The 25,310-nt window shown below is 38.5% G+C and overlaps 1 protein-coding gene across 1 annotated transcript in view; it reads left to right on the forward strand.

Annotated features, from left to right (window-relative positions):
• snd1.S (staphylococcal nuclease and tudor domain containing protein 1 S homeolog) overlaps window positions 1-25,310 on the forward strand; it is a 408,840-nt gene that overhangs the window by 361,526 nt on the left and 22,004 nt on the right. Inside the window, 1 exon segment of the mRNA NM_001086137.1 lies at window positions 10,007-10,148. Within this exon segment, the coding sequence (NP_001079606.1) occupies window positions 10,007-10,148 (142 nt within the window).

The following is a 25,310-nucleotide window of genomic DNA, read 5'->3' on the forward strand; positions in this document are numbered from 1 at the left end:
AGGCTCAGGCAGCCTTGTCTCCACAACTATCCAATTTCTCTTTGGCTTTATCACATACTATAGAGTTCTAAACCTTGTAGCAGCACTGGAAGTTTTGTTACTGCAGTACCAGTCTGCAAATGAAAGTACACAGATCTCCTAATTATAAGAGAACACTGCAGTGCCAAGAACAGAAGGAAAAAAGGGCTCTGCAAGATTAATGTCTTTTACTAAGGGCAGCTATAAAACAAATGCTGCAAAACCAGAGGTGGGTAGGAAGCTTGGAGAGGTGACCGAGGAAGAACAATATCAGGACTATGAGGATTCCAGAAAAGAGTGAATTCTCATTTGTTTGGTTCATTTTCAGTTTATACCATTTAGGGCCATCTTAAAGTTGAAAGAAGTTTAAATATGCATTGCTCTTTGTGGCAGTGATCTGTTGCATATTAACATCCCTTTTATCAACTGTTGCTTTTTTGCTTTTTTGACCTTCAACTCTAAATGTCATGGTCTTGTGTCTTGGGGCCAATGTAAAATTTATGCTGAAAAACTTGTTTAAAAGGCAATGTAAAATATATCGCAAATTTATGAAGGCACGTATTTTCTTTTATACTACCTGAATGCTGTATTTTATTTTATTTTACTCAATTTATACATAACCCATCCAAGCCATCACATTTCAGCTGGCAAGTAAATTCTGATGGTAAAAAAAAATTACAATGGATGATGACAGATTTACACAAAGTTTTACACAAAAAATGAATACACACCTTGTAAATAGTCTGGTTTTACATTACAGTGCCTGGCAATCAATTGGTGGTGTATAGTATTTTTTTCCCCACAGTTTAATAAATCGACCCCTTACTGCTTGCTTTTATATAATATTTCCTCTATTTGTTTAATGAAAGGAGTATATTTTTAAAGATTCTACAGCACATGTATGGAATCTGTTATCCAGAATGCTCGGGACCTGGGGTTTTCTGGATGATGGATATTTGGATAATTTGGATCTTCATACCTTAACCCTTTCCCTGCCAGCCGTTTTGTCCTAGATGCGAACATCTACTGCCAAGCAGGTTTTAGATATTTTGCACTCTTTCACTTTTAGGCCCCTTCCTGGGGCGGTCTTTTAGTTTACCCAGGAAAACAATATATTGTTTTTTTCAGGACAACCTGAACTTTCAAAATATGCAAGAATTTTGGTGTAATTCTACTTCTGTAAAAAAATATAGGCTTCTAAGTGTCCAATAAAATGAAAAAAATCATGTTTCACAAAGAACAATCACATATATCAGAAACATTATTTACTTTATGTATGAGAAAACAGCTGATTTGGAAAGGTCTGTGTCTCCTGAACGCGGCAATACCAAATATATATAGTTTTATGGAGATTTCTCACTTGTATAGATCAAAATCTAAAAGCAGTACACTAGCAAATGTCCAAAGCACCGCTCCCCAAACGGCATACTTCTGATTTCAAGGCCAAACATTCCACTAACAGTAGGTTTACCCTAGAAAACTACCCATTATTAGAAAGAACAGATTCTGGTGAATCAAAAATGGGTAAACATATCGTTGTACTCCAAACTCCCAAGTTGCAATTGTTTCCTAAAGTTATAATGTTTTATAGAAATTGGTGAATTTTTTGAAAAATGACCTCAAAGCTTCCAATCTACAGAATCGTATCTCCCACACATCATTAGGTATCAATGTAAAACACCCCAAATATGAAAGCCTGGGATCCACTGAACAGTTTGATGCCCAATATGTATAGGTGTACCCAAGCACGTGACATATAGGGGCCCTAAACTGTAGACACCTCATTTGAGCTATCAGTTCTGTAATTCCAGATACTGCAAAATCAGCACATTTGCATCGTTTTGGGGTGGGGTAAAAGTAAAAAAAATAAGTTCATCCCAGAAAACCATATATTTTCGGAAAGTACACATTCCCACGAATCTAAATTGGGTATGCATGTCTTTGTACTACAAAGTACCAAGCCGCAAACGATTCCTAAATTTGGTGATTTTGGCGACATTTCCAAAAATCACCTCAAAATTTCTACCCTGCAGCATCGTATTACCCACATACTTTTAGGTATCAAGAGAAATCACCCCAAATATGAAAGCCTAGGGTCCTCTGAACAGTTTGATGCCCAATATGTATAGGTGTACCCAAGCACGTGGCAGACAGGGGCCCCAAAAGGAAGACCCCCATATGGTCTGTCATTTCAGGTACTGCAAAATCAACACATTTACATCGTTTTGGGGGGGTCAAAAGTAGAAAAAAGTGGGTTCACCCCAGAAAACCATATATTTTCGGAAAGTACACATTCCCATGAATCTAAATTGGGTATGCATGTGTTTGTACTCCAAAGTACCAAGCCGCAAATCATTCCTAAATTTGGTGATTTTGGTGATACTTCCAAAAATCACCTCAAAATTTCTACCCTGCAGCATCGTATTACCCACATACTTTTAGGTATCAAGCAAAATCACCCCAAATATGAAAGCCTAGGGTCCTCTGAACAGTTTGATGCCCAATATGTATAGGTGTAACCAAGCATGTGGCATACAGGGGCCCCAAAAGGAAGACCCCCATATGGTCTGTCATTTCAGGTACAGCAAAAGCAACACATTTACATCGTTTTGGGTGGGTCAAAAGTAGAAAAAAGCAAGTTCACCCCAGCAAACCATATATTTTTGGAAAGTACACATTCCCACGAATCTAAATTGGGTATGCATGTCTTTTTACGCCAAAGTACAAAGCTGCAAACCATTCCTAAATTTGGTGATTTTGGTGATATTTCCAAAAATCACCTCAAAATTTCTACCCTGCAGCATCGTATTACCCACATACTTTTAGGTATCAAGAGATATCACCCCAAATATGAAAGCCTAGGGTCCTCTGAACAGTTTGATGCCCAATATGTATAGGTGTACCCAAGCACGTGGCATACAGGGGCCCCAAAAGGAAGGCCCCCATATGGTCTGTCATTTCAGGTACTGCAAAATCAACACATTTACATCGTTTTGGGGGGGTCAAAAGTAGGAAAAAGTGGGTTCACCCCAGATAACCATATATTTTCGGAAAGTACACATTCCCATGAATCTAAATTGGGTATGCATGTGTTTGTACTCCAAAGTACCAAGCCACAAATCATTCCTAAATTTGGTGATTTTGGTGATACTTCCAAAAATCACCTCAAAATTTCTACCCTGCAGCATCGTATTACCCACATACTTTTAGGTATCAAGAGATATCACCCCAAATATGAAAGCCTAGGGTCCTCTGAACAGTTTGATGCCCAATATGTATAGGTGTACCCAAGCACGTGGCATACAGGGGCCCCAAAAGGAAGGCCCCCATATGGTCTGTCATTTCAGGTACTGCAAAATCAACACATTTACATCGTTTTGGGGGGGTCAAAAGTAGAAAAAAGCAAGTTCACCCCAGAAAACCATATATTTTTGGAAAGTACACATTCCCACGAATCTAAATTGGGTATGCATGTCTTTCTACGCCAAAGTACAAAGCTGCAAACCATTCCTAAATTTGGTGATTTTGGTGATATTTCCAAAAATCACCTCAAAATTTCTACCCTGCAGCATCGTATTACCCACATACTTTTAGGTATCAAGAGATATCACCCCAAATATGAAAGCCTAGGGTCCTCTGAACAGTTTGATGCCCAATATGTATAGGTGTACCCAAGCACGTGGCATACAGGGGCCCCAAAAGGAAGGCCCCCATATGGTCTGTCATTTCAGGTACTGCAAAATCAACACATTTACATCGTTTTGGGGGGGTCAAAAGTAGGAAAAAGTGGGTTCACCCCAGATAACCATATATTTTCGGAAAGTACACATTCCCATGAATCTAAATTGGGTATGCATGTGTTTGTACTCCAAAGTACCAAGCCACAAATCATTCCTAAATTTGGAGATTTTGGTGATACTTCCAAAAATCACCTCAAAATTTCTACCCTGCAGCATCGTATTACCCACATACTTTTAGGTATCAAGAGATATCACCCCAAATATGAAAGCCTAGGGTCCTCTGAACAGTTTGATGCCCAATATGTATAGGTGTACCCAAGCACGTGGCAGACAGGGGCCCCAAAAGGAAGACCCCCATTTGGTCTGTCATTTCAGATACTGCAAAATCAACACATTTACATTGTTTGGGGGGAGGGACAAAGGTAGAAAAAAGTAAGTTCACCCCAGAAAACCATATATTTTCGTAAAGTACACATTCCCCTGAATCCAATTTGGGTATGCATGTCTTTCTACTCCAAAGTACCAAGCCACAAACCATTCCTAAATGTGGTGATTTTGGTGACATTTCAAAAATCACCTCAAAATTTCCACCCTGCAGCATCGTATTACCCACATACTTTTAGGTATCAAGACAAATCACCCCAAATATGAAAGCCTAGGGTCCTCTGAACAGTTTTATGCCAAACATGTATAGGTGTACCCAAACACGTGACATATAGGGGCCCTAAAATGAAGACCCCCCCCCATATGGTCTGTCATTTCAGGTACTGCAAAATCAACACATTTACCTTGTTTTGGGGGGGGGCAAAAGTAGAAAAAAGTAAGTTCACCCAAGAAAACCATATATTTTCGGAAAGTACACATTCCCACGAATCTAAATTGGGTATGCATGTCTTTGTACTCCAAAGTACAATGCCGCAAATCATTCCTAAATTTGGGGATTTTGGTGACATTTCCAAAAATCACCTCAAAATTTCCAACCTGCAGCATCATATTTCCCACATACTTTTAGGTATCAAGATAAATCACCCCAAATATGAAAGCCTAGGGTCCTCTGAACAGTTTGATGCCCAATATGTATAGGTGTACCCAAGCACGTGGCATATAGGGGCCCCAAAAGGAAGACCCCCATATGGTCTGTCAATTCAGATACTGCAAAATCAACACATTTACATCGTTTTGGGGGGGGCAAAGGCAGAAAAAAGTAATTTCAACCCAGAAAACCATATATTTTCGGAAAGTACACATTCCGACGAATCTAAATTGGGTATGGATGTCTTTGTACTCCAAAGTACCAAGCCGCAAACCATTCCTAAATTTGATGATTTTGGCGACATTTCCAAAAATCACCTCAAAATTTCTACCCTGCAGCATCGTATAAGCCACATACTTTTAGGTATCAAGAGATATCACCCCAAATATGAAAGCCTAGGGTCCTCTGAACAGTTTGATGCCCAATATGTATAGGTGTACCCAAGCACGTGGCATATAGGGCCCCAAAAGGAAGACCCCCATATGGTCTGTCATTTCAGGTACTGCAAAATCAACACATTTACATAGTTTTGGGGGGGGGCAAAGGTAGAAAAAAGTATGTTCGCCCCAGAAAACCATATATTTTTGGAAATTACACATTCCCGCGAATCCAAATTGGGTATGCATGTCTTTGTACTCCAAAGTACCAAGTCGCAAGCCTTTCCTAAATTTGGCGATAAAAGCAACGGTTTTTACATTTCTGAAAATCGCCTAAAAATATTGCAATTGGCCGCATTTATCTCACCCAACTTCTTACATACAATTGTAAAACACCATAAATACTGATGCCAAGGGTCTACTGAACAGTTTTATGCCCAATATGCATTGATATACCAAGGCAGCTGGCATGTGCGGACCCCAAATGTAAATAGTGAATATGAGTTTTCTCTGCTGCCGATTCGCCTTCTGTAAACATAGACCATTGACTTCATATTATGTGCCTCAAGACCCTCCTAACAGCAAAGACCCCCCAAAACCATATGTTTTTGGAAAGTACACATTCTGACGAAAACAACCAAGATAAAGACATCTTTCTACAGCAAAGTACCAAACTGCAAAACTTTTATAAACATAGAGATTTTTACATTTCTGAAAATCGCCTAAAAATGTTGAAGTATGCCACATTTATCTCACACAATGTTTTACGTACAAAGAAAAATCACCCCAAATATGGACATCAGAGGTCTACTGAATAGTTTGATGCCCAATATGTATAGATTTACCAAAGTATATGGTGTGTACGGCCACAAATGAAAAATGTGCATATGAATTTTCACACTGGCCAACTAAGCTGCTGAAAAGAGAACCCCAACTGTGCGTTATGTGCCGTAAGACCCCCAAACTGTAAAAAGACCCCAGAAAACCATATATTTTTGGAAAGCATATATTCTGACGGATCAATCTAAGTAAAATAATATACCAAAGCACCAAACAGCAAAACTATACTAAAGATACATAAGGAACAATAATCCAGGGATAAAATTGCAATAAAACCACAAAAATTGTGCAAATCAATGAAATAACAAAATAACTGCACCGACAGCATAATTAGTGGCCGAAATCGATTATCCAATAGTCACGCTGCTGAAATAAACAGTTTTTATGGGTAAAAAAAACACAAATTGGTGAAATGAAAAAGTAAAAAAAATAAAATGTGTATACATGTGTGTACACTTCCAAGAATTGTGTGACAGTGTATAAGTGTGTATAAGTGTGTATATAAGTCCATATAAGTGTATATAAATGCATATAAGTGCATATAAGTGGAAAATGAAAAATTAAAAAAAACGTTTTTTTTTTTTTTTTTTTTTACTACTAAAATATGTGTGTATGTGTGTATAAGGTAGGTAGGTGTATGCAAGTGTGTAAAATAAAGGGCACTTACCGTTTTTGGCTGATCTAAGAGCTGGAGAAGAGAGATCTGCAGAGTTACAGCAAGCAGGAAGTGTGTGGGCGTCGCTGGAACACGAGGTGAGCAGGAGGAAGCAGAGCAGCAAGGCAGACACGCGATTTGCTGTGTCTGCCTCTTTTAGGTCGGCCCTGCGACAATCCAGTCGCAGGACCGACATGACAGCCCCCCAGCCTCGTTGCCCAGGGGGCTGTCAATGCTGCTAAACCTCTGCAGAGGCGGCTAAAGCCGCTGATGCAGAGTACAGCATGTAAAACTGCAAGCACGTACAATGTACGTGCTTGGCAGTTAAAGCCCTTGCCTGCCAGAACGTACGGTGTACGTGCTTGGCAGGCAAAGGGTTAAAGGTATACTGTCATGGGAAAAAATATTTTTTTTCAAAATGAATCAGTTAATAGTGCTGCTCCAGCAGAATTCTGCACTGAAATCCATTTCTCAAAAGAGCTCCCAGCTGCCCCAAGTCATGTGACTTGATAAACTTCAATCACTCTTTGCTGCTGTACTGCAAGTTGGAGTGATATCACCCCCTCCCTTCCCCCCAGCAGCCAAACAAAAGAACAATGGGAAGGTAACCAGATAACAGCTCCCTAACACAAGATAACAGCTGCCTGGTAGATCTAAGAACAACACTCAATAGTAAAAACCCATCTCCCACTGAGACACATTCAGTTACATTGAGAAGGAAAAACAGCAGCCTGCCAGAAAGCATTTCTCTCTTAAAGTGCAGGCACAAGTCACATGACCAGGGGCAGCTAGGAAATTGACAAAATGTCTAGCCCCATATCAGATTTCAAAATTGAATATAAAAAAAATCTGTTTGCTCTTTTGAGAAATGGATTTCAGTGCAGAATTCTGCTGGAGTAGCACTATTAACTGATGTGTTTGGAAAAAAACATGTTTTCCGGATGACAGGATCCCTTTAAGTTTACAAGAAAATCATGTAAACATTACATGACACCAAAAATTTGTGTTTTAAAGGAATGACAATATAATTGTTGCCCTTCATTGGTAAAACTGGTGTGTTTGCTTCAGAAACATTGCAATAGTTTATATAAACAAGTTGCTGTGTAGTCATGGAGCAGCCATTCAAAGCTGAGAAAGGAGAAAAATGACAGGCTACACAGCAGATAACAGAGAAGCTCTGTAGTATACAATGTTATCTACTGTGTATTCTGTGCTTGAATGACAACTTGTTTATATAAACTATAGTTGTGTTTCTCAAGCAAGTTATATCAGTGCAGGGCACCAGTACATTATATTGTCATTCCTTTATAACACTTTAATTTTTGTGTGTTACTGTTCTTTTAATACTGGAGAGAGGCTGAATACTTACTGTCCTTTAAGTTTGTTGTTAAAGGGATACTGTCATGGGAAAAAATTTTTTTTTCAAAATGAATCAGTTAATAGTGCTGCTAAAGCAGAATTCTGCACTGAAATCCATTTCTCAAAAGAGCAAACAGATTTTTTTATATTCAATTTTGAAATCTGACATGGGGCTAGACATATTCTCAATTTCCCAGCTGTCCCAAGTCATGTGACTTGTGCTCTGATAAACTTCAATCACTCTTTACTGCTGCAAGTTGGAGTGATATCACCTCCCTCCCTTTCCCCCCAGCAGCCAAACAAAAGAACAATGGGAAGGTAACCAGATAGCAGCTCCCTAACACAAGATAACAGCTGCCTGGTAGATCTGAGAGCAACACTCAATAGTAAAAACCCATGTCCCACTGAGACACATTCAGTTACATTGAGAAGGAAAAACAGCAGCCTGCCGTAAAGCATTTCTCTCCTAAAGTGCAGGCACAAGTCACATGACCAGGGGCAGCTGGGAAATTGACAAAATTCCTAGCCCCATGTCAGATTTCAAAATTGAATATAAAAAAATCTGTTTGCTCTTTTGAGAAATGGATTTCAGTGCAGAATTCTGCTGGAGCAGTACTATTAACTGATGCGTTTTGGAAAAAACATGTTTTCTGACGACAGGATCCCTTTAAGAACACTTTGGGATACATTTCAGTTGATTTCTGATATTTGCATCTCCTTTTAATGTCATAAAATTCTTTCAAAATGTAGTTTAGCTTATTAATTCTCATTTAGTTAAAAATTGGAGGAGCTGTAGACTTGTCATGTGTGGGGAAAAACTGGTGCAGAACATTGATTGCTTTTTTCCTACCTTTGTGCTAGCCCCAAATGGAGCTTCTGTAGGTGTATAGCTTTGTAACTGACGTGAGACTCAGGCCTGGGAATGCAGATATAAGTGGCATGCAAAGGGTCTGTGGGTATTCCCACTGTCAGCAGCCCTCTGGTTCACAGTGCCTCTGTCATATCCACAATGCAGCTGTAGGTGTCCAAATGCTAAGCACAGGTGACGGCTTGTCAGCTCTAATGCACGACTATGACATCAACAGAAGCCAGAGGCTGCCATCACACGAGTCACATGGATGTCCCATTTATTCAGAAATTTAGCTTTAACCCTTTCCTTGGCCTTTATGAAGGTGTTGTGACAGAGCAACCACCTTGCATTTAATTTGATTGTCAGCCATATTAGTACATTTTCCTAGTAGCATATCAAAATTCAGATGTTTGTCTTAACTTTATATTTTATAAGAGCAAAAATGTTCATGTTGCTCACTCTTACTTTGCATAATGATGCATACAAGGGATAAAACAGCATCAAAAAAAGCTATTTTCTAAGTTAAGTCAGGCTGGTAAACTGTAATCCATAGCAAGTCCTTTTGTATCTCTAATAAATCTGCAGCTGGATATGAACCTCTACTGGAGAGCTGGTGTGCATAGTCACTAATGCTTCTCTGAGGTAATTAGCATTTCTGTCCATTCTCATCCATCACTCTGCCTCCTCTCCACCTGCTGGGGACTCTGTGTCATTTTCCAAATTATTTTGGTTGAGGTTACGGAGGACGGTTTGACAAGGAGAAGCTGTACCCAAGATCCTTTTTTGATAGACATTTCATCGTTGAGATCTTGGACTTGTAATGCACCATAGGACTCGCATTAACATGGCCAATTAGATTTCGGCACAATGCTGATTAGCTCTGTCAGAAAACGAAGGCGAAGCGTGTTCTCTTGCTTTTCAGGTGTCATTCGCCACTGTGTATGTACTGTGCTTTGTGAGATAACTGCAAATTGTATTGCGTCACGGTTTATGACAAATTGGAACAAATACATAGAAATAAAGGTTGGAAGCAAGAGTGGAGTCCTTAGGATAATAAAAAGGTCAAGCAGTTGCCACCTTAGAAAATTGTGAGTTAGTTGTACCACTGTATTAAGAGACTACTTTTTATTGCAGGTCTGGTCCAAGGTCGAGGAGCAGCAAGTGGAAGAAGTAGTGACTGTGGTGGAAGAGAAGGAAAGGAACGCTAACTACAAGCCTGTTCTTGTCACAGAGATCACAGATGAATTGCACTTTTACGTCCAGGATGTCGAGACTGGTAAGTGGTCATTGGTCAAGTTCTTCTTAAATAGGGTACAATTGTGTTGCAAAAAACTGAATTGGGGGTAGTTCATCTCTGACAAGCCAACTACTTCAGAACTGGCTCCCGGGGGGGGGATGGGGCTGGTAAAGAGCAGCAGTAATACAGTTCTATAACAGTGTCAAAGAGCGATTTTACTTCCTCTTAAGTACCATTTCCATCTTTTTTCGTTGCTTAAAATAATGCACAACAAACCTCATTCTGCACAGATTTTTGCAGTGTTCACATTTATAGCTGCATAAATCCAGAATGACCTGCTCCTGGCTGGGCACAGAATTTGCTAAACTCATTAAGTGATCTGTGGGTGCAGTATCAGTGCAATCTATTACAGAGACACAGGCAAAATGAATCCTACAAAGGTCAGTGCTGCCTCTTTGAAAGACAAATATATATATATTTATTATTGACTAATAGGCCATTTCTACAATACAATAATCAGAATGGCATTTCCGCTACACACTGTACTATGTATATATCACGTTATTGCTGCAGAATGTCATTTTGTGTACAGGTTAATATATACTCTGAGTATTACCTTATAGTTACCTATTGTAACTTTAAATGATCATTTAAAAAAAAGTATTGCCTTTCATTAGTTTGTATCTTTTATGCAAGCCACTTGATCTATAAGCCTCAGAATACTGTGGGTATGTGCTTGTCCCTTCTCTTGGATGACATTATCACAGAAAAAAAAATTGTACCAAATTTACGGGCAATGTACTTGCCAGTAAATTTGTACTAACTTGTCCTCCCCCCCTTAGCCTGCCATATTCACTGTTTCCCCTTGTATGTAGTCAACAATGTCATGCCTCCATTTTTCACAACCCCCCCCCCTGATGTCATGGATCCACCCACTAATGAACCTGACCCCCCCCCGGCCCATATGAAGAAAATAAAAAAATTTAGACCAATGGAAACAGTTACAACTCATGTTGTGTTAACGTATTCATTTTCATATGCAGCCAAAAACGGAATATTCACATTTCAACAGGCTAATATGAAATGTATGTTAAAGGAACTGTCTAGGCATAGCCCATGTACATTCTTGGTAGTCAGAACATGTCCAGCACTTGGCATGCACATATCCGATGGTTGGATTGATTATATATGTAAGCAGAATAACAAATCACTAACTGACAGGTGTTTGTATAAATATGTAATTACTCTTTACCCTTCTAGCCACTTCTTAACATTGCAGAGAATTATGCCATGGTTGTTTTTTTTTCCTTCCCAATCAAAATTCCTCTAGTCCGCTGTGATTCTCGGTTTTATTTTTTTTAAATTGGTCTCGTTTAATTAAGGCAATATTATTAGCTGAACAGAAAGCGGCCCATGTTGCCTGGGGCCATAATAAACTCTCAGCATTTTCTCCCCTGCAATAATAGTCCCCAGTTTGATAGCAAATGAAGAGGTCTTTGTTCATCACTGTTAGGTGACAGAGAGAAGGGGGGGAGGCTTATAAAGAGACTAAAGGGAAAGGGGAGATGATGGAGGCTCTTCCTCACAGGGAACCTCTGCCATGATCTAATTGAGATGTAAATCTACTGAGAATGCAGAGAGGATTGTTATCAAAGTATGAAGCGATTAATTGGATCTTTTAAAATAGTCTCTGTCGTAATTCAGAATGAACTTGCTTCCTTCTGTGGTGGTATTTCTAAGGACATCAACTCCCTCCTAAAATCTGCTAGTTAAAAAGCAATCTTGCTGAAACTGGTTTGATGGTTTACTGCTCAACTAAAATAACCTTGAAAAGGACCTTGAAATAAAAAAGTGGCAAAAGTCTGTTTGTAATTCTAATTTCTGAGTTTTTGAACCTGTAGCTGGGCCACGTTATCATTTGTAGCTCATTCAAAGGGGGTCTCTTTAGAAAAGCTATGTCCCTTGGTGCTGCCTGTGTGGGGTTCTGACAATTGTAGTATGGCTGACTTAACACTTGAGCGATTTTTAGGTGTTTTTATGGGATTTTAATGTGAATGTCTACAGTAGCATTGTTACACGCATTAGGTTAAATGAAAGTTTTCTATCATATGAACAGTTGTACAAAGTGAGAGACAGTCAGTGTTAAGAAGAATTTGCTCCTGCTCTGTAAATCTGAATTGTTTTTCCAGCAGTGACATGGCAATTAATATATTTCTGTTATTGAACAAAGGCAATCATTTCAGGTGATCTTATTCCACGTTTTAGTGTTTGGCAGAATGGCGCATGGGTATCTTCCAGTCTTACAGCCAGCTCTAAATCTAGTTGGTCATTTGTTGGACAGATAGATTTGCCTGTGTATATTAAGGTGCTGGGCATGGAACACATTCACTGTGCATTTCTTCCCTCATCCCTTAAATGCTGCATAATATGAGGATGAAAGTGCTTCATATGAGAACGTTGAAGTGATAATATAAATGATACAGTAGGATATTATGGGCAGTTTGCAGTCTGCATTTAACCCTTCTAAATAGAGAGGTTACATTGTTCAGGGGGTATAGTTTTCCTTTAACTGCATCAATGGCATCAGAGCTTTAGCCTACGCATGTCTATGGTGAGTTTTAAATTGCACTGTAAATTGCAAGGCCTTACATCTGTCTATTTCTCCAGGAGCCCCTAGTCAGCACAGGGACAGATGTGTTAAATGCACACTTCCCTCCAGGAGGATGTCTTCAAAAAAGTGAAAATGTTGATGGTCTGTCCCACCAGTCCTCCCCTTCCTTGCATTAACCCCTCCCCTACCATTTCTTTGCCATCCTGCTTCCAGGAGGTAGGATATTGGCGAGCTCTGCTCTCTAGACATTTTTTTATTTCATTTTATTTTAATTTCATTTTATTTCATTTTATTTTTTTCATTTTATTTTTTCATTTTATTTGTATTTCATTTTATTTTAGTTTTATTTTACTTGCCATCTTATTGACAATCTCTTCAGAGGACAACCAAAATGACATACGCGGGCACTATCTTTATCCCGGTTAGACAACAGTAGGCGGCAGTGCTACCAAGTCTACCGGATGACACTATTTATACAGACAAGGGGTGTTTTTCTACATGCTGCAGCACTGTCTCACACCCATCTGCAAGTTAAGGCATGCTGTAGTGCTGCCAAACACCACCGACAAAGATATGTCTTAGTGCTACCGAACTTTCCCAAAGCATCTCAAGTTCTCCAACTCTGCCGCCTTTACTTTATTTGACATTTTGTGCCATTGGTGTCGGTACGCTGCCTCCATATTTAAATTATTCAGCAAACTAGAACCTTGCATATTAATTCTACTGCAGTTTCCAGCTGTTGTGTACAGATCAGAGGAATGTTAGAAATATCCATGCATTTACTTGTTTGTTTTTTCTTTGACTAATGTTAAACTTGTAGCTAATGCCAGTTATTGGCACCAAGTAAATGTAAAGACTCTGTTGTAAATGCTGCTGAGCTTTCAGGTTTGTTTTTTTTTCCTACAAAAATGTAAAATGTGCTTTAACCTAAACTCCTTACATAATATCAGTGCACCCTATTTAGATAAAATGATAGGTGGATAAAATATCCCACAAATCTAAACCTTTTTATGTCACAACAGTGTGTAATTTGGGCATTTACACCAGCCCTGGCATCCTGCCAGATCTCTCTAATTGTGTATAAAGGTTTTCTCACATACATTTCAACTTTATTGTTGTGTAAGACTTAAACAGCTGTTCAGCCTGCTACACACTAAGTCACAACAGACATAGACGTTGCATCAATTTGCTTACACAAGCTCATGTGTTTCGCATGGAGGCCTTTGTGGACTTTGCATATGTATTCCCCATATGTTTGTTTCAGCTGTGCTGTATCCCTAGCTCTTCCCAAATGCTGCTTTATCTTGAAACCCTTCCCTGTTATTTTTCTTTAGCCTTAAACTTCATTTTGCTGGTTTATATTAATGAAGCTCACTGTCCCTATGGGCCCATGCAACTTCGGAATCTGGTGTCAATTATAGGTAGATAAAACTTATAGGTGAACAATTGTGACTACACTGCTCCAATTGACACCAAAATGTTTTTTTGGGTCAAAAAGTTGGAGCTGCAATTTTGATAGTTGAACTTTATTCATTGAATGTCCTGTTCAATGGCATCAGCAAAATATTGTTAATAATGGCAAAAAAACTTACATCCTCTTTAGCTTGCCATAAGTTGTAGTCCATATTTGTATGATGAACTTGGTACTCTAAATCCACTAAAGTGGCATTCTGCAGTGCCAATTTAATGCCAAAGTATACAAAACCACTGTATTCACAAAATGGATATTAGCTTAACTCTAATAATTCTCTAATTTGTTTATCCGAATGTTCATTCCCCCTAATCTGTTATTCTAACCGGAGCTTTACTTCTCCTTTTATAAAATATGGAAGGCAGCTTGAGCTGCAATTGACCCCCCCCCGAACCACACATCAATATCAAATAATTGTACCCCTAACTGTAACCTATACTACAAGATATTGGCTTTTACTGGTCCTTGCTTAAAGGAATTGTTCACTATAAAAATAAAAACTGGGTAAATAGGCTGTGCAAAATAAAAAAATGTTTCTAATATAGTTAGCCAAAAATGTAATGTATAAAGGCTGGAGTGACTGAATGTCTAACATAATAGCCAAAACACTACTTCCTGCTTTTCAGGTCTCTTGGTTTCCACTGATTGGTTACCAAGCAGTAACCAATCAGTGAGTTTAAGGGGGGGGGGCAATTGGGTCATAACTGTTGCTTTTGATTCTGAGATGAATGCTGAGGATCAATTGCAAACACACTGAACAGTTATGTCCCATGTGGTCCCCCTTCAAGTTGTTGACTAACTCAGTTAGAGAGCTGAAAAGCAGGAAATGGTGTTCTGGCTATTATGTTAGACATCCAGTCACTCCAGCCTTTATACATTACATTTTTGGCTCATTAACTATATTAGAAACATTTTTTTGCACAGGCTATTTATCCAGTTTTTATTTTTACACTGAACTGTTCCTTTAATGGTGTCATTTGTTTATTGGTTATACTACAGAGTAAAGATTCACTGCTGTATTAAACTCCCCTGTCGAAGCTTTGCTACTAGATACGTCTCTATGCCCCTGCCTATAATATACATAACTGAGCAGATAGTGTGCAAGGTTCTTTCAAATTCATACTCCGATGGTAAGTGCAGTTAATATTCCTTTAAGGATCACATGCCTCTAACACTGCCATCCTGCACTATTGAGTGAGTGAGCCTATATAATTGCTAATGAAATGCCATAAAACAATCTCTTACACATCATCATGGTCATTACCCCTTGGAGAGAGTGGATATAAATTTTAGAGTTTTGCACATTCTGCTTTTCATCTCATTAATTAAAAGAAAGTGTTTGGTATTTTTCTAATATGAATTTAATTTATTTTAAGGAACTGCATTGAAAATGCACTGTAAGTGCCACGAGTATTCCTTTTAATGGTAATTATTATAGTTATAAGTGGAGGGCTGGCAGCTGCTTACAAATGACCGTTTTGGTTGGCACAGATTCTCTGATATAGAGATCCTCAGACATGTACAGCCCTATGCAGGAGGGAGCAGAGAAACCTCTGTCACAAGGTACGAAAACTGCAGTGTAAGCCACTATCTGGATCTGCATCCTCAAACTCTCTAGGGGTTTAAAAACTACAACTCCCATCACCCTCTAATGTGCAGCAGCTGGCTGAGCCTTGTGGGAATAGTTGCTGATTGCTAGAGTGCCAAAGATTCTTCATCTGTAATCGTTGGTACATTGCATAGAAAAATTAGATTATCATTTGTGTCCTGCAGTAATGAGTATAAGGTTGCCAGGCTTGGTTACAAACATGTAGAAGATAGCCTAACTATAATAAGTCTAAGATCTGAGTAATGCACTGAAAATTTGTAAAGCCATTAAAAAATAGTCCGATCTGTCTGGTAATATAATATAATTTGGATAATACCTATTGTGTTAAGCACACATAGAGCGCACATAGTAAATGAGACTTGTGTTTTACATTTTTTTTCCTTTTTTTTTAAATTTAATACTATCGTTTACATCAACATTGGCCAAAAAATTGGCTCAAATGGCTGAAACATGTGATATTAAGAGAAGGGTGTAATTTTTTTCTTTTACAAACAAAATGTTTTTTCTAAAAACAAGGCACTGCTATATTTAGGTTGATTTTGAGGCCATGGACTTTTTCTTCAGCCCTTCCCTTCCATTCAAGTTTTAATAAAATCTCTCCATTAGCCTATAAATACTATAAATCCTGCCCATTAGGCATGTGCATGATTATTAGAATAAAGAACTAGTAAAGGCTTTTTTGGTCAACCAATGCCTTTCTTTCCATTATATATGTATGTATATTAGTCAAGATACCTTGAAGATAATAGCAAATTATCTGTTATAATGCTTTTTTCAGGGTATTTATTAGGAACAGGAACGCCAAAAAAATGAGTGTTTTCAAGTAATGAAAATATAGTGCACTGTTGCGCTGCAGTAGTACAACTGGTGAATTTGCTTCAGAAACACTACTTTAGTTTATAGACATGGGGCAGCCATTTAAAGCTGAAAAAGGAGAAAAGGCTCAGGATACACAGAAGATTAGATATGCTCTGTAGTATACAATGGGATTCTTCAGAACTTATCTGTTATCTATTGTGTACTCTGCGATTGAATGGCTGCCCCATGGGGCAGAGTTTCTGAAGCAATCACACCTCCTTTTGCAGGAAAAACAATACAATATATGATTGTTCCTTTAAAACACTTTATTTTTTTGAGGTTACTGTTCCTTTAACATTTGATATTTTCATTACCATATTTTCATTACAGGGGTCACTGTAGTACAGTATCACTCAAGTGAATAATAGAAATACTATGGTCAGTAAACTGTTTGATGAGACGGTGGCAGTGCAGACATTGAAACTAGAAGTTAAACAGGAGAGGGCTGGGCGCAGGGTGGCAATGATGGACTTGGTTGTGGGCTGTGGTTTTAAGGAATTGAATTGTTTAGAAAACACATGGTTTTATACTTCTCATTTTGACACTTTTAAAGGTTAAAATTTAGAAGTATATCAAGAGTTCCATGACCTTTATAAATACATATTTATATGGTCACGCAACACCTCTAAGGCTATGAATACCATTATAAATTAGAGTAGTGGGTACATTATCTTCTATATATTTTCTATATTGATTATTTAAAGAAATCTTTTTACAAATTGTATGTATATTTTATACCAACGGAGTACAGGAAAGCTAATAAATGCATATTTTTGTTCCAAGACTAGATGATGGCGTCTGTTCTGAAGCAGCAGATATGTTAAGGGAAACTATTAACTTGAGCTATGGGAACACTGTGCTGCCTATGTGAGCATAAGAACTACTCTGGGGATTAAAGGAACAGTAACACAAAAAATGAAAGTGCAGCAAACTAATAGATATAATGTACTGCTTCCCTGCACTAGTAAAAGCTGGATGTTTGCTTCTGAAACTCTGCTATAGTTTATATAAACAAGCTGCATGCCGTTTTTCTTAGGTAAAGCCTCTGTACTGCAGCACATTGTGTTTAAACTATTGGCCACATCCTTATTAAAGAAGCAGAAGTATTTTATTTGAACAATGCATATGCCTCCCTGTCTTCCAGTGGCACTTTTGCTCAAGCCTCCTGATGGCAGATGTTATGAGGAACAGGTCACATGTTACTTAAGTAGCATTGGCACCTGTAATGTTGTTAGCAGCCTTCTTATAACTTATAGTTATGAGGCACATTGCCCCCTTTTTATTGGGTTAATCAGGCACTGATTTGGGGAAAGGCCACCAAGGCCCGGGCCTAGGGCGCAGGATTTTAGGGGGGCGGCATGCTGCCCAACCACACCCACATTGGTTACAAAAATTGGGATGCGCAAGCGATACAATAATTTTTTAAATTTCCAGTGCGACAATCCCCATTGTTCCAGTCTCTCTGAAAATTTACACGAATAAAGGGGAGGGGACAGGGGTGACAAACAGCAGTGGGCCTAGGGGCACCCACTATGTAAATCCGGCCTTGGGGGTAATGCAATGGCACAAAGTTTACATTAGGTCTAGTAACCCATATCAGCAAATCAGTGGTTTGCTTTCAAATGGGTGGTGACCAAGCCTATCTGCCAAAATGGTTGCTTTGGGTTACTAGACCCTTTGCACTATTTTTATTACATTCATTCTTCAGCAACTTAATTGCATTAAAGTGCCATAAAATATTTTTGTATTGATTGTTGATTTTAGCCCTTCAATAAGCAGGTCAGGCTGTGGATTACAGCTAAGTTTCTGGTTAGAAATAAAATTCACAAGTAAAACTTTATATTAGTCAATGCAGCTTCACTGCAAATTTCCTCTCAGCTTTTAGAAAGCAGACCCCCTTTGTCTTTCTTCATAGTGTAGTGTTCCCCAGATAACCTTTAATTGTGCCAATGATTTAAATTTAAAGTGGGCAAATGTAACAAAAGGTGCAATGTTTGCTGCTAGTCTAGTCAACTATGGCAGCCAATCAGATGAGAGCATGGCTAGGGGTCACTTTGTTAATGACCAGCATCTTATTGGCTGCTATTTGTTACTGCGTGTGAACCAGTTAGGGCCTTTTGTTGCATTTGGGGGTAGGTGTATTAAGCCTTGGGGACCAGCAAGAATGGGATGTTTATTATCATTGTATAATTTTCTTTTCCACCTATTCCTGTTTGACATCTCTCCTTTTTTTACTTGACGTTTAAACACTGTTCTTCTCAAACTGATGCATCAGGCTGTTCTACCATGACAGTGCACCCAAACTGCAAAAAACAGTGACACTTGGCCTTTCTTTTTGTTTACTGTAAGGAACTAAGAAAATGTTTGTTTTTTATTTATTTTTTTATGAGCAAGTGCTCTGAGAGTAGGCTGTGTTAGAGTATTATAGTTTTATGGGACTTGTCTTTTATATGGCTTGAATAAAATATAACCGTGATTTAATATTCGTGGGCATGCATCTGCTGCTATAGGCTTTTTGTTTGTCAAAGTGTAATGCAATCTGCAGTATTTTATAAAGGACATGGATCTTTATCAGGCAACTCACGCCTTGTTGCGTTCAATAAAAGGTAGCCTAGTCCAGCCAGCTGTAAGATGGAAGATTGAGCTTCCAAGCACCGTTTAATGCAAAATAATATACTCAAATATCACAAAAGACAAATCTGAAAGTACTTGAAACATGCATATATTTCAGGGAGGGTCTCCGATACTTGTGCAAGGAGAGCAGCGATTGCTGCACTCCTCTGTCTCTTAAAGGCACAATATATTGCTGTGTTGAGTGTGAGCTCAATAGATCTTATGTTGTGTTATCCCCTCAAAGCTGTGTGCGTCAGGCAAGTACATACAAAACATGTTGTACTAAAGTGAAGTGCGGCCCACGTTCAATATTATCAATCAGCCAATTAATCACTTGGTATGTGTAATAATCAATTGGCCTGTGAATATATGAGACCACCTTTGCCAGGCATGACCAAGTGGGGGCTTTCTATGTTGAACTGTGTTATTTGCAAAATGAAAAAACTGCTCCTATTGATATTAAATGCAGTGTTGCAGGTTGCTTTTGCTTTTTCTTGTGAAAGCTTGCTGCAACACAGGGAGTTCTCTAATCTCAAGGCATTGCTTCGGTCAGCATTTGCAAATATCTGTTACTCCCTCAGCGAGCCCTTTTTCCTTGCCTACAGCCCTGCTTGGTGCTGCTAACTCTGCAAGTTCAGCCTCATTTGTTGGGGCAGCAGTTGAACAAATTCCACATCCCCGAGGGGACAGATCCTAGCCGCTAACCTCCCAGCTCTAATACATCTTACCAACAGCCTGTTATTGCTGCCTGTTCATTTGCTCACTGCTGTGTGTGTATCTATGTGTGTATATATATATTTATATATATATATATATATATATATAGATATAGATATATAGATATATATATATTTTGTGTATGTATATATTTATTTATATATATCATATGAAAAAGTTAGGGAACCCCTCTTAGATTTCAAATAAAAAAGTTAATATATATAACATATAACATGCCTTGTGCAAACCGTAGTATTTCAGCAGTGACAAAGTTTATTGGATTAACAGAAAATATGCAATATGCGTCATAACAAGATTAGACAGGTGCATAAATGTGGGCACCCCAACAGAGATATTTCATCAATATTTAGTTGAGCCTCATTTTGCAAATGTAACAGCCTCTAGTTGCTCCTATAGCCTTTGATGAGTGTCTGGATTCTGGATGGCGGTATTTTTGACCATGCGTCCATACAAAATCTCTCCAGTTCAGTTAATTTTGATGGCTGCCGAGCATGGACAGCCTGCTTCAAATCATCCCATAGATTTTCAATTATATTTAAGTCGGGGGACTGTGACGGCCATTCCAGAATATTGTACTTCTCCTCTGCATAAATGCCTTTGTAGATTTCGAAGTGTGTTTAGGGTCATTGTCTTGTGTGAATATTCAACCCCTGCATAGCTTCAACATTGTGATTGATGCTTGAACGTAATCCTGGCTGTTTAGTGCTAATCTGGCACTGAACAGCCAGAAAAAGATGCAATGTTTCTAAAACTTAATTGGCTTTTGGCAGAGAGCGAGAAAATGTGCCAGTTGCACTTTTGTAACAATTTACAGCAAGATAAGCAAAGAAGCTATTGTAACAATTTAAGATAAGCGTGTCTCTTTGGAAAACTGTAACTTGTAGCTTAAAGGGCAATTCACCTTCATTAGCAAAACTGCAATAACTGAAAAAAAAACACAAATCTGTTCACACTTTCATACCTGCCAACTTGGTAATTAGGGTTGTGTGGCCTCAAAATGGGCATGGTGAGAAAAATCACTTTGTCCCAAACTGTTGGGAGGTATGCTATACAGATAAATTAGATACTATACTCCACTTGTAGAACTTCTGCTTTTTGCTTCAGAAAATTATACAAGAACGGTCTTTGTAGCTTTCTCCGCAGCCAGGCAGAGACAGAACAAATGTTTTATTATGGTGTTATAGGTATTACTATGCCTGTAAGGAGTAATTCAGACCTGAATGGAGACTGTTACTGTCTTTGAATGAATGGGTGAGATGGTAATTGGTTTATCTCTAGCTGAAGCACCTGACTCTCTATATAACAGTTATAGAGCAAGTTGCACCTTTTACTACTACATGCTGGGAATTTTCTGAGCTTTTTAATCTTTGGTTTGGTTTGACATTGTTTTCTAAAACACCTGCACACACTGGGCTGGAGTGCTTATCCCAAGCCATACTCATCAGGTACGGTAGAATACCAATAGAACTTCTTTGCTCTTATTTAACATTCAGGGGCACATTTACCTAGGGTTGAATATCGAGGGTTAATTAACCCTCGATATTCCACTGTCGAAGTAAAATCCTTCGACTTCGAATATCGAAGTCGAAGGATTTACCGATATTCCTACGATCGAACGATCGAAGGAATAATCATTCGAACGAAAGATTAAATCCTTCGAATCTAACGATTCAAAGGATTTTTAATCCATCCATCGATCAAAGGATATTCCTTTGATCAGAAAATTGTTAGGAAGCCTATGGGGACCTTCCCCTTAGGCTAACATTGGCCTCGGTAGGTTTTAGGTGGCGAACTAGGGGGTCGAAGAAATTTTTAAAGAGACAGTACTTCGACTATCGAATGGTTGAATAGTCGAACGATTTTTAGTTCGAAACGTTCGATTCGAAGGTCGAAGTAGCCCATTCGATGGTCGAAGTAGCCAAAAAAAAACATTTGAAATTCGAACTATTTTTCCTCTATTCCTTCACTCGAACTAAGTAAATGGGCCCCTCAATCTAGTGAAAATATTCATTTCTATATTTAAAGGAATATTGATCCTCTAAGTTATTTGTCAATTATGCCTCAAGAGAAGAACAAATCCCCCTCCATTTCTGATATTTTCTAATAATTTCTTTTATCATATGGATACTGTTTAGCAATGGAACAGTGATTACACGTTCTATTTACTCTTAGTCATTACATTAAATTAGTCACAATTGGTGCTGACCATATTAGATATACAGGTGGCATTGTCTAGCAGTTAAGGTCTCTAGTCGCTACTTAAGGCGACCTCTTTTGCTCCAGCTATTTAAAGCCTCTTCTGTATGAGCCACCTATTGTGCTGGCAGATAAATTGCGGGAGTTACAATTCTATGTTACATGTATTACCATGAACTGCCGGTTGAGCTTTGCCAAAAAATTTCCACAATTGCCAAATACAAATTATAAATATTGGCAAAATTTCCAAACAATTTTATAAGTGGAGGTTGAGGATTAGGGCATACAGTAAATGGGTGGTTCACCTTTAAGGTAACTTTTATTATGTTATAGAACGGCCAATTCTAAGCAACTTTTCAATTGGTTTCCATTTTTTTTATGGTTTTATAGTTATTTGCCTTTTTCTTCTGACTCTTTGCAGCTTTTAAATGGGCGTCCCTAGCTCCCTTCTAAAAAACAAATGCTCTGTAAGGCTACAAATGTATTATTAGTTACTTTTTATTACTGATCCTTCTATTCAGCCTCTCCTATTCATATTCCAGTCTCTTATTTAAATCAATGCATGGTTGCTAGGGTAATTTGGACCCTAGTTACCAGATTGGTTAAGATGCAAATTGAAGAGCTGCTGAATAAAAAGCTAAATAACTCAAAAAGCTTAAATAATAAAAAACAAATTGCAAATTATCTTGGAATATCACTCTACATCATACCAAAAGTTATCTCAAAGGTGAACAACCCCTTTAAAGTTTACATAGGATTTTCTGATGCTGTTGGCCCTTTAACACTGTGTGTTTACCATAGACTTATTTAGAACTGATAGTTCAGTATTGGTGTATCTATACATGAGCAGCCATTGCCCACTCCATTTTGTTGCACTGCTAATTCTGTTACGGCTTGTCCTCAATTGCTTCCCAGTATGATTATTTGCCTGTTTTCTATGGCTTTTGGATACACATGTTTGTGCTGTTAAGTGTGTCCTGGGTGAATCCACAGGTGTATGTGCTGTTGAGCCCTATCGCAAGATACACAACAGGTCACACAATTGTTCTCTATCCAGGGCTGTGTTTTGCGCAGCACAGATTACACTACAGTCTCTATCCTTGTTATCACTTAATTAAATCCTCAAATAGTGACCCTGCTGCTGATTTTTCCATAGGTTCACAAAGCCAAGAGCTACATAATGTTATCTGTGACTGCAGAAGCACAAGGCATGTTTAGATCATAAGTAATTTGCCTTCTCACATTGTGTCTGCTGTGAGCTGTCTGAACTGTGTGCTTGCTTCAGCTCTGCCCACTAAAGGGCAAAATGTCATAGATCATTCAGTGGTCACCCCTTTATACTGAAAGGAAACTTAGTCTGTATAAATGCTAATAGCATTCTAAAGGACAAATCTGCCTGTGGGAAAGGGCTTTGTAATGCTGAAGAGGGGGAAAGCAGAATTATTCATAGGGTTTTCTTTCAGAGACTAGGCAGACATGAAACCATTCGTATCGGGGGTTATTGGATCTCCATTTCACCACCACTGCCCTTGCTTTGTAGTCTCACCTACTTCTAACCCAGAAGAAATGGTTTATTTGCTTTATATATGAAACAAAACTCATTCTTCATTTAGCCCTACATCATTTAAAGGAGACATATTGTATAAAAAATAAAAACGTACCTGTGCATTATACTCATTTAGATACAGAAGAATTGTGCTTAAAAAAGTGTTTCAGGCTGATTTATTGAATATTTCTACAAAAACCCTAATAATCCCTCCCTTCTCTTCCACTTCCTGCTCCCTGAATTCCCAGGCTGTGTAGGGGAGCTGGCAGCTCTCAGCTCACTGCACTGTAGGACAGGAACCAATCAGCAGCTAGCAGGACCTGATAGGGAACTGAAGACTGTCTGTGCGTGTGTGACTGTAGGGCTGTGATTGGCTGTCTCCCTCCTACTGTGCTTCTAGCAGGGACTGTTAGGACACGCTCACCTCTCATTTGAAACAGGGACTAGAGAACATCTATAGGGAGCTCCAAAAAAGGGGCTATTTTTAAAGATAATAATTTTAGCACCATGTAATAGCAACACCATATATTACTTATAATTGCCTACAAAATTAGGGTTTTTTCATTTATCCTATATGTCTCCTTTAAGAGAATTTGTGTTCAAGTTTTCTCTTAATTTATAATACATGTGCTTTATTCACTTCTTTAGATGTAATAAAATAAATCATGTTATCTAGGGTGCCAGAACTTATTCCATCTTTATGCATGCTGAGAATTCAAAAACTTTTTTATGAATTAGGTTGAGGTATAGTTCACCTTTACAGAATGTTTCTTTTTCAACTTGTACAGTGCCTTAGATTATATTGTACAGCCTCTCATGTTTCCCAGTAGCAGGTCAGTAAGCCTGTTTGCCTTATATTTTTTTTGCTAAAGTAGCGCAATTGAATACATTATTTGTAAGCTATGGGAGCCAAATGTATCCCAGTACACAGAGTGCCCAGTAGTGATATCAGTCTAAGTAAACATGTACTGTTTCAAGCTGGCTTATTTCAGAAGGCTGTTAGATGGGACTGGAGAGCCTATATCTTCTATCATGGAATTATTGTATAAAATAAATTAAATATATAAATAAGCTTTTTTTAGGCTTTAAATTGAGGGAAGCCTTTACTTCCTATTTAAAATATACTGTGAGGTCAGTCGAGTTAGTTTGTAAGAAACATTGATAGAAAAGGCTTGGGCAGTGGATAGAACAGAAAGCATGTGCTGTCAGGCAGACTGTGACATTCATTATGCAAAGAGTTTTTCCCAGGATTCATGCATTATTGCCCAGGCAATGTGGCAGCCATTGAATCAAATCTAGTTGCGCTGCATCTGACTCATACATGCTGCATCCGGCACAACTGCAAACTCTTTATCAAAACAGATAAAACTGTGTGTGTGCACTTTGCTGGAAATTGGATACAGTTGTGCCAACCAAAAATGTTTAAAGCCTGCCTGGCGTTATTTCTGGGGTTGGCCTGCTGTAGCAATCGACACAAGGTGCTTACAGTATCCCGGAGCTACCGCCTGGTCAGGAGGTGATGCAGCTTTCCAGGGTTTTGCTCTATTTTGGGCTGCAAG

This window comes from Xenopus laevis, chromosome 3S (genome assembly GCF_017654675.1).
Source record: "Xenopus laevis strain J_2021 chromosome 3S, Xenopus_laevis_v10.1, whole genome shotgun sequence".
NCBI lineage: Eukaryota > Metazoa > Chordata > Amphibia > Anura > Pipidae > Xenopus > Xenopus laevis.